Raw genomic sequence first — 15,642 nt, 5'->3', positions numbered from 1 at the left:
AGGTTTGTATTATGATAAGATTTTTACTATTACAAAAATACATGTATAAGGTTTGTAGTATGATTAAACTCTGAAAACTGGACTGACAGAGTGTCAGTTTACTATAATCTTTTATGTTAAGTTGCTTTGACACAATCTTCATTGTAAAATCGCTATAAAACTAAAGAGGAATTGAATTTTATTGAATTGAAAAAAAAATGTGTCAAAATCTCAAGCCCAAGTATAAATACAAGTTTTATAGCCTAATAACAGCAATTACCATAATAATATCTCATCATGTAATGAAGCAAATATGTACAATAATATTATAAATATAATGAAAATCATACAGTTTCATGCAAAAGCTTGGACACCCCTGATATTTTTTAGAATATCTAGCCATAGTCTGCTGGCCTTTCAAAGCAGCAGTTTAATTAGCATTTATTTAATACCCTAGGGAAAAGCAACATTTCAGTTCTGTCATAACACTTAATTAAATAAACATATGCAATACAATTCAAATCATAACAAAAACAGACAGGTGCAAAAATTTGGGCACCTCAACAGAATGATGACAACAATATTCTGTACAGCCACCTTTTGCTGAAATAACAGCCTGTAGATGAGGAGTGCTCAACCCTGTTCCTGGAGAACTATCTTCCAGCAGATTTCAGTTGCAACCCAAATCAAACACACCTGCCTGTAATTATGCTGTTCGGGTTTTAATTCATTTGGTTCAGGTGTGTTTGATCAGGGTTGGAGCTGAACTTTGCAGGAAGGTAGAGAACAGGGTTCTCCAGGAACAGGGTTGAGCAGCCCTGCTGTAGATGCTTCTTATAGCCAGCAATATGTGCTTGATTTTTTGCTGAAGGCATTATCCTTGCAAAATTTCTCCAGTTCAGTCAGGTTTGATGGGCACAGAGCATTTTCAAATTAATCCATTGATTTTCGATGATGTTCAAGTCTGGGGACTGGGATGGTGATTTTAGATCTTTGTATCGTGTCCGAGCATGAATTCCTTGGTTAATCTGGAACTGTGCTTTGGATAATTGTCATGCTGAAACATCAAACCCTGTGGTAACTTCAGCCTCTTGACTGATTCCTGAACATTGTTCTTAAGAATCTGCTGATACTGGGTGGAACCATGCAACCTTTAACTTTGGCAAGGTTCCCAGTACCTGTGCTTGATACACATCTCCACAGCATGATGGACCCTCCACCATATTTTACAGTAGGAAGCAGGTTCTTCTCCTTGAATGCTGTGTTCTTTTTTCTTCATGCAAAGTGCCTATGGTTGTGGCATCTGCCCACAGTATATTTTTCCAAAATGATTCAGGCTTGTCCAGATGAGCCTTTGCATACCTCAAATGACTCTTCTTGTTGGCAGAATGCCAAAAAGTCTTCTTCTGCAATCACCTTCCATTGAGCTGCTTTGTGAAGGGTGCACTGAATTGTTGAACAATGTACAATGACATTATCAGACATTCCTGGAGCTCTTTGGAAGTGGTCTGTGCTTTGTTTGTGATCATCCTAAACATTATTTACCTTTGCCTTTCAGATATTGTTCAGCTTACCACATTTTTCCTTTACCAGAACTGTTCTTGAGGCCTTCCATTTTCTTACTATATTTCTGACTATGAAATATAGTAAGACTCTTTGAGAGCTTTTTGCATCCTTCTCCTAAATAATGTTGGTAAATATTACTAGTTTTTAGTTAATTAAGAAGATCTTTCAAGAACCATTGTTTCTACTTTCTGGTTCACAATACGGAGAAGCACAGCTAGCAATCACCTATCTTAAATATATTTTGTCATGATCGGTGACACCGGCGTTATGATTGTTAAGGTTCACTGACTCACTCAAATCAATTCTGTGTTGTAATCCATCAGCATTAAGTGACTACAGGTTTTGAAATCCACACAAAAGAGAAGGTGCACAAACTTTTGCATAGCTTTCAATTTAATTTTACACATCTTAATACTGTTACACAATGACATTATCTAGGTTTCTCTAGAAGCCGAATGACATTTCAATGTGATCCTCTCTACTAAAGAAAGAGGACATTATTATGCAGCCACAGAGGGCTAACCAAACTTTTGCATTAAACTGTACTGTATGTATGAGTGTTTTCCAATCATACACCATAATATTTATCCTCTTTTATGTGGATTGTCCATGCACAGTGTTGTTCTTGTTGATGGTGATATTGAAAACCTCAGAGCTGTTTAATATGCCTTTAAACTACATTCCAGAAATATTTGTGTTCTTCGCTTAATTCAAGCACTTCTCTTTGAAGCTGTTGCAGGGTCAATCAAACTTTTATTCACATGTGGACAAACATAGGCTCACACTGAACTGCTGTTCAACTCAATTTGCATGAACAGATACGACCGCAGAGAAACAAGCAGCACCATCTGGCTCTGCTATGAGGCACAAAATTATACTAAGTATGTTACATGAAATACTTCATTCTAATTGGTCAGTCATTGCAAAGTAAGTTATTCCATGATAACGCTTGCTGAAACTGATAACACAGGCTCGTGGGTCCTTTAAATCATCTTGTGCGTCAGTGAATACATTCACATCTATTTATTTGTTACTGAATAATAAGTAGCGTATGCTCCATTCAGCTATTTTTGTTTCAGTCATCTTTGTGTTTAAAGAGTCAATAAACAATTACAGCTTAAAAAATGTCTTCTAATTTTCATGTTTTGTGGCAATGCCCATATAATAATTGTGATAAAGAACACCCAGGCAGCTGTTATAACAGAATAAAGCTATTCAGTCTCATCTAACAGACTAATTAACCTGTCTGCCTTTATTCTGCCATAACCGGCTGAATGTATTTTATCCCTTACTTATCATTGAAATCCATTTATATGCTTGTCTATCACCCAGCTGTTTTGACATTTTAGCACCATGTTGTTACTGAATAATACTTGGGCTAGTGTATGCTTAAATAACATTAATAAACAAGTACAGCTTGAAACAATGTTTTCTGTCTATACTTTATGTTTTGTGGCAATACCAATGTAATAAGCTATATAAATAATACCCAGGGAGTTGTTATCACAGAATAAAGCCATTCAGTATCATAAAATAGACTAATAAACCTGTCAGCCTTCATTCAACCATAACCGGTTGAATACATTTCATCCCTTACCTAATGTTCACATCCATTTATATTATTGTTTGTCACCCAGCTGTTTTTGAATCTTTAGCGTCATCTTAATAAACAATTACTTAAAACTATGTCTTTTAATTTTTATGTTTTGTGGCAATACCAGTGTAATAAGTGGCATAAAGAACACAAAGGCAGTTGTTGTTGTTACAGAATAAAGCACTTCAGTCTTCTACAACAGCCATATTCTGCCATAACCGGCTGGATGTACTATCTCTTATTTTTCACCAGCTTTAGCCAATGCTAACTATTCAAGTAGGTAATCTTGACAAACAAACCTTTCAATCTGCGACAAGAACTTGGTCTCGAAGATCCCGCGAGTTTTCAGTCTCTCTGAAAGTTTGCCTCGGAAAAGCAGACCCTTGGCAGTAAAGTGCAACAGGACATTTCTGACAATCTCTCCAAGATACATCCCACTGATCATCTTCTCATATCTAAAAGAGACACAAAATATTTCTCACTAAATAATGCATACAGTGACAGATTTAGTAATTCATAATAATTATACATAACAAACATGATCCAACATTTTTTTTTGTATTCACATTATGAACAGATTCCCTCTGGTAGTGTAGGTTGAACTGATACCAGAAATCTTTTGTACCCATTTCAATTGGTTTATTTAACAAGAGTTTATGTTAATTATAATAATAATAATAATTATTATTATTATTATTACTATAACTACTATATTTTTGTATTATTTTATTGTATGTCCCACAACAAATTTCCTTTTAAGGACAATAAAGTTTAGTACTACTACTACTACTAATATTACTACTACTGAAACACTGATAATTGTCAGTTACGGGGGATTTAGCTATTTTTATATCACTCTATTTATGTAGAGTATATCTGTGTAATGTACAAGAGATGTACAAACACCTCGCTGTAATCATTAAAAAAAGAAACTGGTTAAATTAGTTTCTATGGTAATTGTTGTAATGTCTGACTTGGTTACATTAAAATGTACCTGAAACGTACCTGAAATAGTTTGATGTGCTTAGCAGTCTCCAAAAAGACAAAATGTCAACTCAATTAAGAAAAACTAAAAATAAATAAACTAGAAAAAGACACCATATTAACACCACATACATAGAAGAAAGATCATTCATAGCTTAAAAAAATTAATTTGACAGAATTTAAAAACAAGTTGTAGCTCACATTCCCTTCAATATTTTGCTTTGTAATACTATATACACCACCATTATAGATTTTGGTAATAAAAATAAAAAGTTGACATTTAAAACATTTCCTCTGAACATTTGAACCCACAAATGAAAATTTTTATGGAAAAGGTTTCTCCAAAAGACACAAAAACCTTTTTTAAAACCGTAAGCAAAGACTAAAGTCTGAAACATTGTGTAAATGTATGAAAAACTGTTTCTCTATGCTAGCTGAAAAGGCAGTTGTGACCAATGTCAGGATTTAAAATTGAAATAAAATAAAAGGTAACAGCAACAGCACCATGCAAAATTCTCCATTGGAAATCCCCAAGTCTTTTAGTTAATGGTGACTTGTACAATGATCGACATTGAGGGTGCTCATCCTCATTCAACTGTAAAACCTCACGACATAGTGTCCACTCTATTGTTTAAACTGAAGAAAGAAAGAAAGAAAGGAAAAAAAGAAAGAAAAAGAAAGAAAGAAAAAGAAAGAAAGAAAGAAAGAAAGAAAGAAAGAAAATGAAAAGAAAGTAAGAAGGAAATGAAAAGAAAGGAAAGAAAGAAGGAAATGAAAAGAAAGAAAGAAGGAAATGAAAAGAAAGAAAGAAGGAAATGAATGGAAAGAGAAAATTAAGGGAAAGGAAAAAGAAAAGGAAGAAGGAAATGAAAGGAAAAAAGAATGAAAGGAAAGAAAAGAAAGAAGGATAGGAAATGAAAAAATGAAATGAATAATGAAAAAAATAAGGAAAGAAAAAGGGACAGAAATAAGAAAATGAAAAAGAAAAGGAATAAGAAGAAAAAAGAAAGAAAGAAAGATAGAATAGGACAGGAAAAAGAAAAGAAAAGAAAAGAAGGAAAGGAGGAAAGAAGGAAAATAAAAAGAAAGTAGGAAGGAAATGAGAGGAAGAAAAAAATTAAGGAAAAGGATAAGGAAAGGAAGATGTAAATGAAAGAAAAAAAGAATGAAAGGAAAGGAAAAGGAAAGGAAATAAGGAAATGAATAATGAAAAAAATAAGGAGAGGAAAAGGGACAGAAATAATGTAATGTAATGTAACGTAATGTAATGTAATGTATTGTGTATGTATATAGGGCATTTATCGTGTATGGCCGAACACCCAAAGCGCTTCACAATCATGAGGGGGGGTCTCTCCACACCACCACCAGTGTGCAGCATCCACTTGGATGATGCGACAGCAGTCACAGGACAACGGCACCAGTGCGCTCACCACACACCAGCTATTGGTGGAGTGGAGAGACAGTGATAGAGCCAATTCGGTGGAAGGCCATGATTGTAAGGGCTGATAGAGGGACTTTGGCCAGGACACCGGGGAGTACCACCCCTGCTCTTTCATGAGAAGTGCCATGGGATTTTTAATGACCACAGAGAGTCAGGACCTTGGTTTAACGTCTCATCCGAAAGACGGCGCCCACTGACAGTGTATTGTCCCCTTCACTTTTACTAGGGCATTAGGACTCACACAGACTACAGGTTGAGCGCCCCCTGCTGGCCTCACCAACACCACTTCCAACAGCAACCTAGAGTTCCCTAGTGGTCTCCCATCCAGGTACTGACCAGGCTCAGCCCTGCTTAACTTCAGTGAGTAACCAGTCTTGGGCTGCAGGGTGACATGGCCGTGGCTAATGAGGAATAAGAAAATGAAAAGGAATAAGGAGAAGAAAGAAAGAAAGAAAGAAAGAAAGAAAGAAAGAAAGAAAGAAAGAAAGAAAGAAAGAAAGAAAGAAAGAAAGAAAGAAAGAAAGAAAGAAAGAAAGAAAGAAAGAAAAAAAAAAAGAAAGAAAAATAATTTTTTGCAGATTTATTCCCAAACAGTATGGTAGTATTTTCAATATAGACAGCAACTATTGATTAAAACTAGATCAATTTTAAGAGCAATTAATAAATTGACTGCTTTCAGTTCACAATTTCCTGTGTCTGTACATAACAAAAACACTAAAGGAAACAATATAATGCAAAACAACAAAGCACAAGAGCAACACAGCACTTAAAGAAATTAAATTTCTTCATATTTAGTTTACTAATACACACAGGCTCACCAAAATTGGACTAAAAGAAGATTGGAAAAATGTTTTCTGGTCTGATTGGTCTCGATTTCTGCTGCAACATTCCAATGGTAGGGTCAGAATTTGGCGTCAACAACATGAAAGCATGAATCCATCCTGCCGTGTATCAACAGATCAGGCTGGTGGTGGTGGTTTAATGGTGTGGGGCATATTTTCTTGGCACACTTTGGGCCCATTAGTACCAATTGAGCAACGCCACAGACTACCCGAGTATTGTTGATGACCAAGTCCATCCCTTTATGACCACATAGTGATACACACACTTCCAGCAGGATAACGCAACATGTCATAAAGCGTGAATCATCTCAGACTGGTTTCTTATACATGACAATAAGTTCACTGTACTCAAATGGCCTCCACAGTCACCAGATCTGAATCCAATAGAGCGCATTTGCGATGTGGTGGAATGGGAAATTCGCATCACGGATGTGCAGCCGACAAATCTGCAGCAACTGCGTGATGCTATCATGTCAATATGGACCAAAATCTTCATATTGAGGAACATTTCCAGTACTTTGTTGAATGTATTCTATGAAGGATTAGAGCAGCTCTGAAGGCAAAATGGGGTCCAACCCGGTACTAGTAAGGTGTACCTAATAAAGTGGCCGGTAAATATTAGTCAAAAATACAGCAATTGCAGATGTATTTATAAACTGTTTATTAACGTAGAGTTAATGCTTAAATAATGAATTCACTATTTGCCAACGCTTAATAAATGATCCATAGTGTGTATCTATTAAAAAGTGTTACCAAATATATTTATAATAATAATGTTAAAATGCATTAAAGTACAAAAAATTACAGTTGAACACTAGTTTATCTATTGAATAATTCAATAATGTGTTGTGCCTGCACAGCAAACTAACATCAAATCTCATCCCAGCGATAAAGCCTGGTGGAGGCCAGCAGGGTTTTGGGGCTGCTTTGATGGCTGCCTTGGGGCTGGACAGATTGCCATTGACAATAGAAAAATCAGGACATTTGGCAGATGAATGTACTGACATCTGTCCGCCGAATAATCTCAACAGAAGCTGAGTGATGCAACAGGACAACAACCCAAAGCACATGAGTAAACGAACAACAGACTGGCTTAAACAGAAGAAAACGCACCACCTGGCATGGCCTACTCACTCCAGAGCTCTGACCACAACACAGACGACATGCTTTGGTATGATCTCAACATGATTACCGCTGAGTAAAATTCCTATAGTCTGCAGTATTAGAAAGCATTTGGTGGAGATTAATATGCGACCACGAACCATAAAGCCAAAAAGTGGCAATTTATTTAAATTGAGATTTATACACTAATACATAAGCTTCCCAGAGATGTATGGTTTGTTAGGACAGGACGATATTTGGTCAAGAAGTAATTATTTTAAATTTTGAGAATTTGAGTTTAAAAAAAGTAACATCAAAAAAATAATAAAAACTAGGTCCAATCCCAATTCTACCCCCTACATTCATCTACCTGTACATTTGAAGAGGTAAGGGTGTCCCAATTGTCATAGGGGTAAGATGTTGTGGCAGAGACAGCTTAACATGCTGAAGTTTAAGAAAACACATGCAATTATTAAAAAGGGCAGCTATTCAGGAAAAAATCATCATCGGTGTGACAGCATACAGTGGGAGTAATATTTCTAAAGGAGCTGTTGACATGGAGTTGAGCCAGATTTGGTAAAAATCCAAACAATACAACAACAAAACAAATACAATCTGAAAAATGTGTTACTGTATGTGTGATAACAATCAAATAACACCAGGAGAAACTAGAGAAATGTATTTAATGTATTTAGTGTAATGTATTTTCTCCTCTTAACTTGCACCTTTACATTGGAACATTTCTTTTTTTAATTCACTCAGTGCGATGTTCAGACCCCACTGCGTTAACCGCATCAGCTAAACTCTCCCACTCAATTTTTTTTTCTTTTGTTATTAATTCCAGAGGACAAACTTGCAAATTACACCATTTTCCCTCACTGTACTTTTTGCGAATCCTCACAACGCAAACACAAAAATGTGCTGCGTTTCCTCACAATGCAATTGTTTCAAGGGGACCCTAAAATTTGACGGACCTGGCTGAGATTTGATTATTGAGCCGTGACTATTGCTCAGTGAAGTTGTAGGTGATGTTTGAAAGGTACGTTTTTTGCTTATTTTAAAGTCCCCAAGAAATCTAAACTAAACATATGATTTTGTTAGCTCACATTGCCAGTTTTGTGAGAAACAATCCATTTGTGCATGTCATAAAAAAAAAGTTTGTCAATTAAAGTCTAAACTTTAATTGAAATCTGAAAACGCACTTCCTGTTTGTTTTCAGTTAAATTATCAGATTACGTGATTTTGAGATATTGGCCAGGGCTAACATACTTTTCCACGCTGCTTCAACTCTCAGCTTTGACAACAAACAGAAATAATAAGCTAGAGGTGTCTTATGTTGTAATAACTGTTCTAAAACTTATTTCCTAATCTTTGTGAATAAAATGCCTACTTTACTACATCCATTTAGCTTTCAGTAGAAAAAAAAACATGGAAAAAACGATCGCAGCTTTCTGTTCATGGGGACTTTATCATTCTGATTACACTAATCCCTTATATTTTGTATATCATTAGACTAATAAGCATAACCTAAATAGCCGGGTCTCTCATGTTTTAGGGTCCCCCTGAAAGACTTCAGTTGTGTTCCATACTATTTGCATGTGTTGTGTGATTTTCAAGGCCACACTACAAATGAAAGTGTATGAGACATTTCCCTGAATACACCAGCAACTGCAGAAACATGGCTGAAAAAAAGGAATGACACTTACAAATGTAAAAATATATATATATATACAAATTAATTAATACATTTTTAAAAAAGATATTTCTGTTACAAACAATCACCTGATTAATTACTTTAATAATGTCATTAATGTGTTATAGTCATGATGTGCAGAAAAAAACTATACTTTCCTTATTTCCTTAATTAGTGCACTGCCATTAATAACCCCACAGAATATTCCACAACAAAGTTGAAGTCACAATTATTAGCCGTTCTGTGATTTATTTATTTATTTTTTGCAACTTTATTTTCTAAATGATGTTTAACAGAGCCAGGAAATTTCCTATTATATTTTTTCTTCTGAAGAAAGTATGATTTGTTTTATTTCGGCTAGAATAAAAGCATAGTTTTTTTTTTTTTTGAAAACCATTTTAAGGTCAAAATTATTGGTCCTCAAAAGCAATATATTTATATTTATTGTCTACAGAACAAACCATTGTTATATAATAATTTGCTTAACTACCTTAATTTGCCAAATTAACCCTAATTAACCTAGTTAAGCCTTAAAATGTCACTTTAAGCTGTAAAGTGTCTTAAAAATATCTAGTAAAATATTATTTACTGTCATGACGACAAAGATAAAAGAAATCAGTTATTAGAAATGAGTTATCAAAACTATTATGTCTAAAAATGTGTTAAACAAAAATTTGAGAAAAAAAAATATATAGGAGGGCTAATAATTCAGGAGGACTAAAAATTCTGATTTCAGCTGTACGTTAAATTCGGGCAACCACAGTATTAACGGTCTTGGTGCTGGAAAGCAGGGTTTTCATGTTTTTTTTGGTTTTCAGTTCATTTATACGGAAGATTAGCATCAGTGCTCACACGGTGCATAATTATGATCAGCTTCCATATGAATGAACTAAAAACACTCGCCCTGCGGTGCTCACAACGTGCACTAGTGGCGACATGATGAAGTGTGGATGTGTAATAGAGGTGTCCCATTAGTCAGAGGATTATTTATATCCCTTCCCTATTCCACAGTCTGTTTCAAGTGCCAAGGAGTAGGGGTATGAAATAGAATTGGGATTGGGCTTATAGTCTTATCAATGCACATTGCAAACAAAGCTACTGTCTTGAAATTTTAACGGAGTTTCAATGATTTTGAATTTGAAACATTGGCCTGTAGATTTAATTGTCATTTAAAAGTTCACTCTTAGCTTATGATTAATAAGTAGGAGCTAGTTTGACATGCTGTCCAGAGAGAGTGCTGAGCTTAGGAGATCCTCGAACCTGGGGCTCCCTCTTGTTTCACTGAGTGAGAGTGGAGTCTGAGTTCAGGTAGGTCTCGAGAGCTCCTCCCTGTTTAGTTAAGAAAGAGGGAAAGAAGTAGGGGTGGATGGGCAATTCTTCAAGGTGAAGACTGCTAAGGTAAGGAAATCCAGCTATTTATTCGTGTTCAAATTCATCTGATTGGTGTATCATGTGATTGCTAATGTGAGACCTTTCATGGTCAATCATAAGCACATGATCTTCTAGAACAGTGGTCACCAAACTTGTTCCTGGAGGGCCGGTGTCCTGCACATTTTAGCTCCAACCCTAATCAAACACACCTGAACAAGCTAATCAAGGTCTTGCTAGGTATACTTGAAACATCCAGGCAGGTGTGTTGAGGCAAGTTAGAGCTAAACCCTGCAGGGCACCGGCCCTCCAGGACCGAGATTGGTGAACCCTGCTCTAGAAATTAGTTTATATGTAAACTGCACTTGTATGTGTGATTTGATGGATTAATGATGCTATCTGTTTTTTTTTTTTTTTTGTTTTGTTTTTTTTAAACCCATGTGATACTAAACTGCTTAATCTTGAAAAAAAAATTGTAATCTCAATGTGATTTTTTCGGGTAAAACAAAGGCTACAATAATATTGATGATGATAATAATAATAATAATAATAATAATAATAATAATAATAATAATAATAATAATAATAAATCGATCAACAAATGAGCATTGGTGAAGATCAGGGATCGGTTATTCATATGTAGATTACTCAGTAATCCAAGAGTTGTGTTCATAGCAACAGTTGGTACCTTAAACCTGCTCGGGAGCAGGCTTATTTCATATAAACAGGATTAGATCGGGTCATTTCAAGCGAAGGTATTAGTGAAAGTACAGAATTCTGATATTTTACAGATATCTGCTATCTTACAGTAGTAGTTATAAACACTTTGAAAGACAGTAAGTAGTTTAAAAATATATAGCTTTTTTGATGCAAAACTAATTTAAACAGCTAGTTATTCCTTTCCCATGAATAACAAACTTGAATAGGCCTAGGTTTCTATATTAAAGACAACCTGCTCTAAATGTAAAACTACATAAATTGCTAAATACTCTTAACAAATGAAAGTATAAAGCCTGCAGCTCACAACAAATGTGGAAAGTTGTTGCGTATCATATTTAACAAACTGTTTACTACGAATTGTATGTCATTTTGCTCACATGGATAATTGAATATTAATTTGATGATTTCATTACGCTGCTGTACCGTCAGCCAATCGTTGCATTGCTGATCATTATTTTGAGGATCGACAAATCAGTCCTTTACAACACACACAGTAGTCTCAGATCAGTTCATCCAGACGTTGTAATCTATTTTAAACTCGTTTGAAGAACCCAACTAGCCAGAGATCAGTGATTAAGATTAAAAGATCCAGGATCGGCCAAATCATCTTAAGGGAGCAAAAAAGAATGGAGCCCAGATCAATTTGTTGTTTAATTCATCAACTAGGGGCGTAACGGATCACAGACCAACCCACAGTTCAGAAAACATGTGACCTGTGTAATAATAACTCTTTTAAAATAGTAGGTTAATCCAACATTTATAACATTGACAGAGAGAGATCGCCTCCCACGTCATTCAAATCATGTGTATGAAAGCATTTTGGCTTCCCTGTGAAATATAATGATGATGGGAAAAGTTGTGGTGGGACCTACCTAAATGTTTTCTTAGGTTATTATTTAAAGATTTTCTGTCACTGTTTGTTCAGACTACATTAATGCATTCAGTGTAAAGCTGCACAATTAATCATTTAAAAATTATGATCTAAATTCAAACCCGCACAACATAAATGATAATGATTTGCGTATGTTTATTAATGTTTATGGTAATGATTAAAATCACTGTTTAATGGAACTTGATCCTGGTGATTGTTGTAGTAAATACATTAAATAACCAATGGGTGGCGACAAACAACCATCAAAATTATTTTACTGAATAGCTATTCAAAATTGATCCACCTACAGTTTACGGAAACATCAAGTTGTATCTGTCAATTGTTGAATCATTCGTTCAAAATAGATATGATATGTTGTAGATGTTATATTTCTATATTTAGCATTATCAGCAACAGTAGCAAAGATCATTTTTCCTATCGATTATTTCCTTTATTTTCCAGCTGGTTCTTTCTTGATATTTATTTTAATTTAAAATACAGGTTCAAGTTATGTTTGTTAAAACCAATGGGTTTTGCAGAAATATTTTTGTATAAATAAAAAGCAAATGACATCGCCTCCTCCCTTTTTTGTGGATCCAAAAAATGGTCTGATCAGTGACTCAAAAACATTTGGGATCCATTACATTACTACCAGTGTCTGTAAATAAGAGGTCATGAAAGAAACAACAATGCACTGTAAAGAAGCATTAGATTTATAATTTATGCATAATTGCATAAGTAATAACTGACTATTTATGTCACTCCTATCAAACCTATCTTTTTCCTCCTCCAAATAAAAACATCAAATGAAAAATGTCCCCTTCAGTTAAGAATGTTTGTAATAAATAAAATGCATGAACAGAAATATTCCTAAATAAATTAATAAACTAGCAATAGAAAGTTCTAATATTTTTATTAGTTTCTTTGTAAACACCATACACCAATTTATCTGAAAACCTCGCCATTGCCTTTATTTATATTTAATGCAGTTTGGAAAACATTTTCCACTTTTTTATCTTGGCAAGAGGAAGAAACTGCAGAAAATTGAAGAAAAAAAAAAAGCTTTTTAGTTTCTTTGAAAAAATGAAAAATAATCAAACGTAAGCCTGAGTAAAGAAAAAAAAACATATCAATAAACTACTCCTAGGATGGATAATGGAAAGATTTTTAAAAGGTTTTTGGACTCTGACTACCACTGGGACCCACATCAGAGATCTTCTTGAAGTAGTTTCCTCCTGTGAGCAGTTTAGCGGCTAAACGCTGTTTCATCATATTTAAAACGAACCCAAAGCATTATACTAAGCTGACCTGAATGGAATAATCTCAGATCCATTAGCTTTACATTCCGTGAGCATAGCCATAATTTATTTTTATTGACTCCTCTATAAATAAGTAATAGCACTTTAAAAATCTATTTGATGTGTGACTGGAAGCCAGAAAAAAAAAAATGAAGTGATGATTCTGAACAGATTCAAACATCAGACTTTCAGAGGAGATTCGCCATTCTGAAGCTCAAATCTAAAAGCCCACAGGACTGGAATGGGAAAGATGACATGAACATTGCATGAAAGATCTGAGTCTGAACTCTCACCGTTGTTTCCCTGGGTAAGTAGACTGGTCATCGACAGCTCGATCAAACTCTGTCCAAATGTCATCCAGCTCCCCTTGGTCCCCGAATGCCCCCCACTCCATGTTCACACACATGCGGCCTTCATCTCCATCCACCAGCTCAACGTTTGACATCTCCTCCATGTAGCACGCATTAGTTCCCGTACCTATAGGATAGACATAACGCATTTAACTACACATCATGATGTCTGATGCACACGTAAACATATAAAATATACCAATTTAAAAATTAATGCCATGTTAGATTATTAAATAACAAATAATATTGCATTTAATGACAGCAGATGAAAGATAGAACACATTTCAGTAAAAAAATAAAATTTGTTATATATAATAATCAATATATAATAGTTATTTTTATTTTTATTAGATGTTATTATCAATCTACATCTATCAGCTAGTACAGTGATCCCCAACCCCCAGGCTAATTGGTACTGAGCTGTACAGGAAATCATTGAATATTTAAGTTTTATTTATTATCTGGGTCTGAACGATCTTTTATTTTGAAAAATGACTGTATTCTCTCGGTTACATTCACAGTCATTTAAGGGCCAACATTTAACCCACAAGAAAGCAAAAATGAGAAAGAAACAGATGACTCTGAAAAGTTTCTTTGCCAAGGATTGGATCTCCAACCCTTTTGTCAACAAATCAGGTGAATCCAGCATGTCCGTGCAAGAAGATCAACTGCTTTAGATCGCAAATGACGGCGGCCTTAGCGGCTGTTCGATATTTCAAATGAGGGCACATTGCTTGGGCTCGCATATTGGAAGTGACGTGTGCTCGCACCTTCCAGGAGCCCCCAGGTAATACAAATTGCTCTCTAGTGTCTGATATATCCCTCTTTAAGATGTTTCTCATTTGCTTTTATTTGATGTGCTCAAGTTCAACCCCCCTTAGGAGCAGAGCAGGGATAAAAAAAGAAGCGCTATTGGTTGATTTATAAAGGCGAGGAGCTACACTGTCACACCCCTCTTCATGCATTAGTTGAGATTTCATCAAAACAACAATAAAAAAAGCACATTTCCATGCAGTTAGAAATCAACATTTGGACATTGTTGTGTAAATTTGAGAGAAACATCATGAATCATTCATTAAAAAAAAAGAATAATGTCCCAATAACATACATAAGCTAATAACTAACTTTTATCTAATATATTAACTCACTTTACAGATCAGTTGTTCATAGTTTGTTAACCATGTACTTATACCAGTGAAACTTTGTAGAACCACAAAGGGATGGAACAAGTGCAAGCTACAGAAATTTGATGTGATATTTAAAATAGAACTTTTTTTTTTTACCTTAACCTTGTTCCACTCATAGACTTTTCTGTGTGCTGTATTTTATCAAAGAAACTCCACAGATGAAATGTTGAATGTTGCGTTAAATGTATAAAAACACACATACTGAGCCATCACATGGCAGAAAAGCAGTATACAGCAGAACACAAACCCATGAGTAGGCCCACACGGAATCTGCGCATGGATAATGCCGCAGATTTCTGTAGATTTTTAGCCCATCATTAATTCTGTTTATTTACTTGAGTAAATGTGTGTAAATCTAAATGTATTTTAGTTTAATTAATTACAGTTATATTATTGACTAATATGAAATTGTTCATCTGATTTATATACAATGCAGTTTGTACAGTAATAGTTTCTGTCTTTTAGTAGATATATTATATGAGAGACTTGCTTTGTTTACCAAATAAAGTGGATCTAATTGGATTTGCAATTCAAACATTAAATAAGTTTAAAAGGTATTACTTTTTATTTCACATTTAAGTTTTTAGTTATGATAATCCCAAAATAATTCTGCAGAAATCCGCAGATTTTAAAAAAAATTCTCTGCAG

At 34.7% G+C, this 15,642-nt stretch overlaps 1 protein-coding gene across 1 annotated transcript in view; it reads right to left on the bottom strand.

Moving 5' to 3' along the window:
* Positions 1 to 15,642, bottom strand: part of hk2 (hexokinase 2) — a 140,685-nt gene that overhangs the window by 12,246 nt on the left and 112,797 nt on the right. The window contains 2 exon segments of the mRNA NM_213066.1: positions 3,439 to 3,594; positions 13,751 to 13,934. Of these exon segments, the coding sequence (NP_998231.1) occupies positions 3,439 to 3,594; positions 13,751 to 13,934 (340 nt within the window).

The sequence above is a fragment of the Danio rerio genome, chromosome 5, assembly GCF_049306965.1.
Source record: "Danio rerio strain Tuebingen ecotype United States chromosome 5, GRCz12tu, whole genome shotgun sequence".
NCBI lineage: Eukaryota > Metazoa > Chordata > Actinopteri > Cypriniformes > Danionidae > Danio > Danio rerio.
This window is presented reverse-complemented; position numbering and strand designations above follow the sequence as displayed.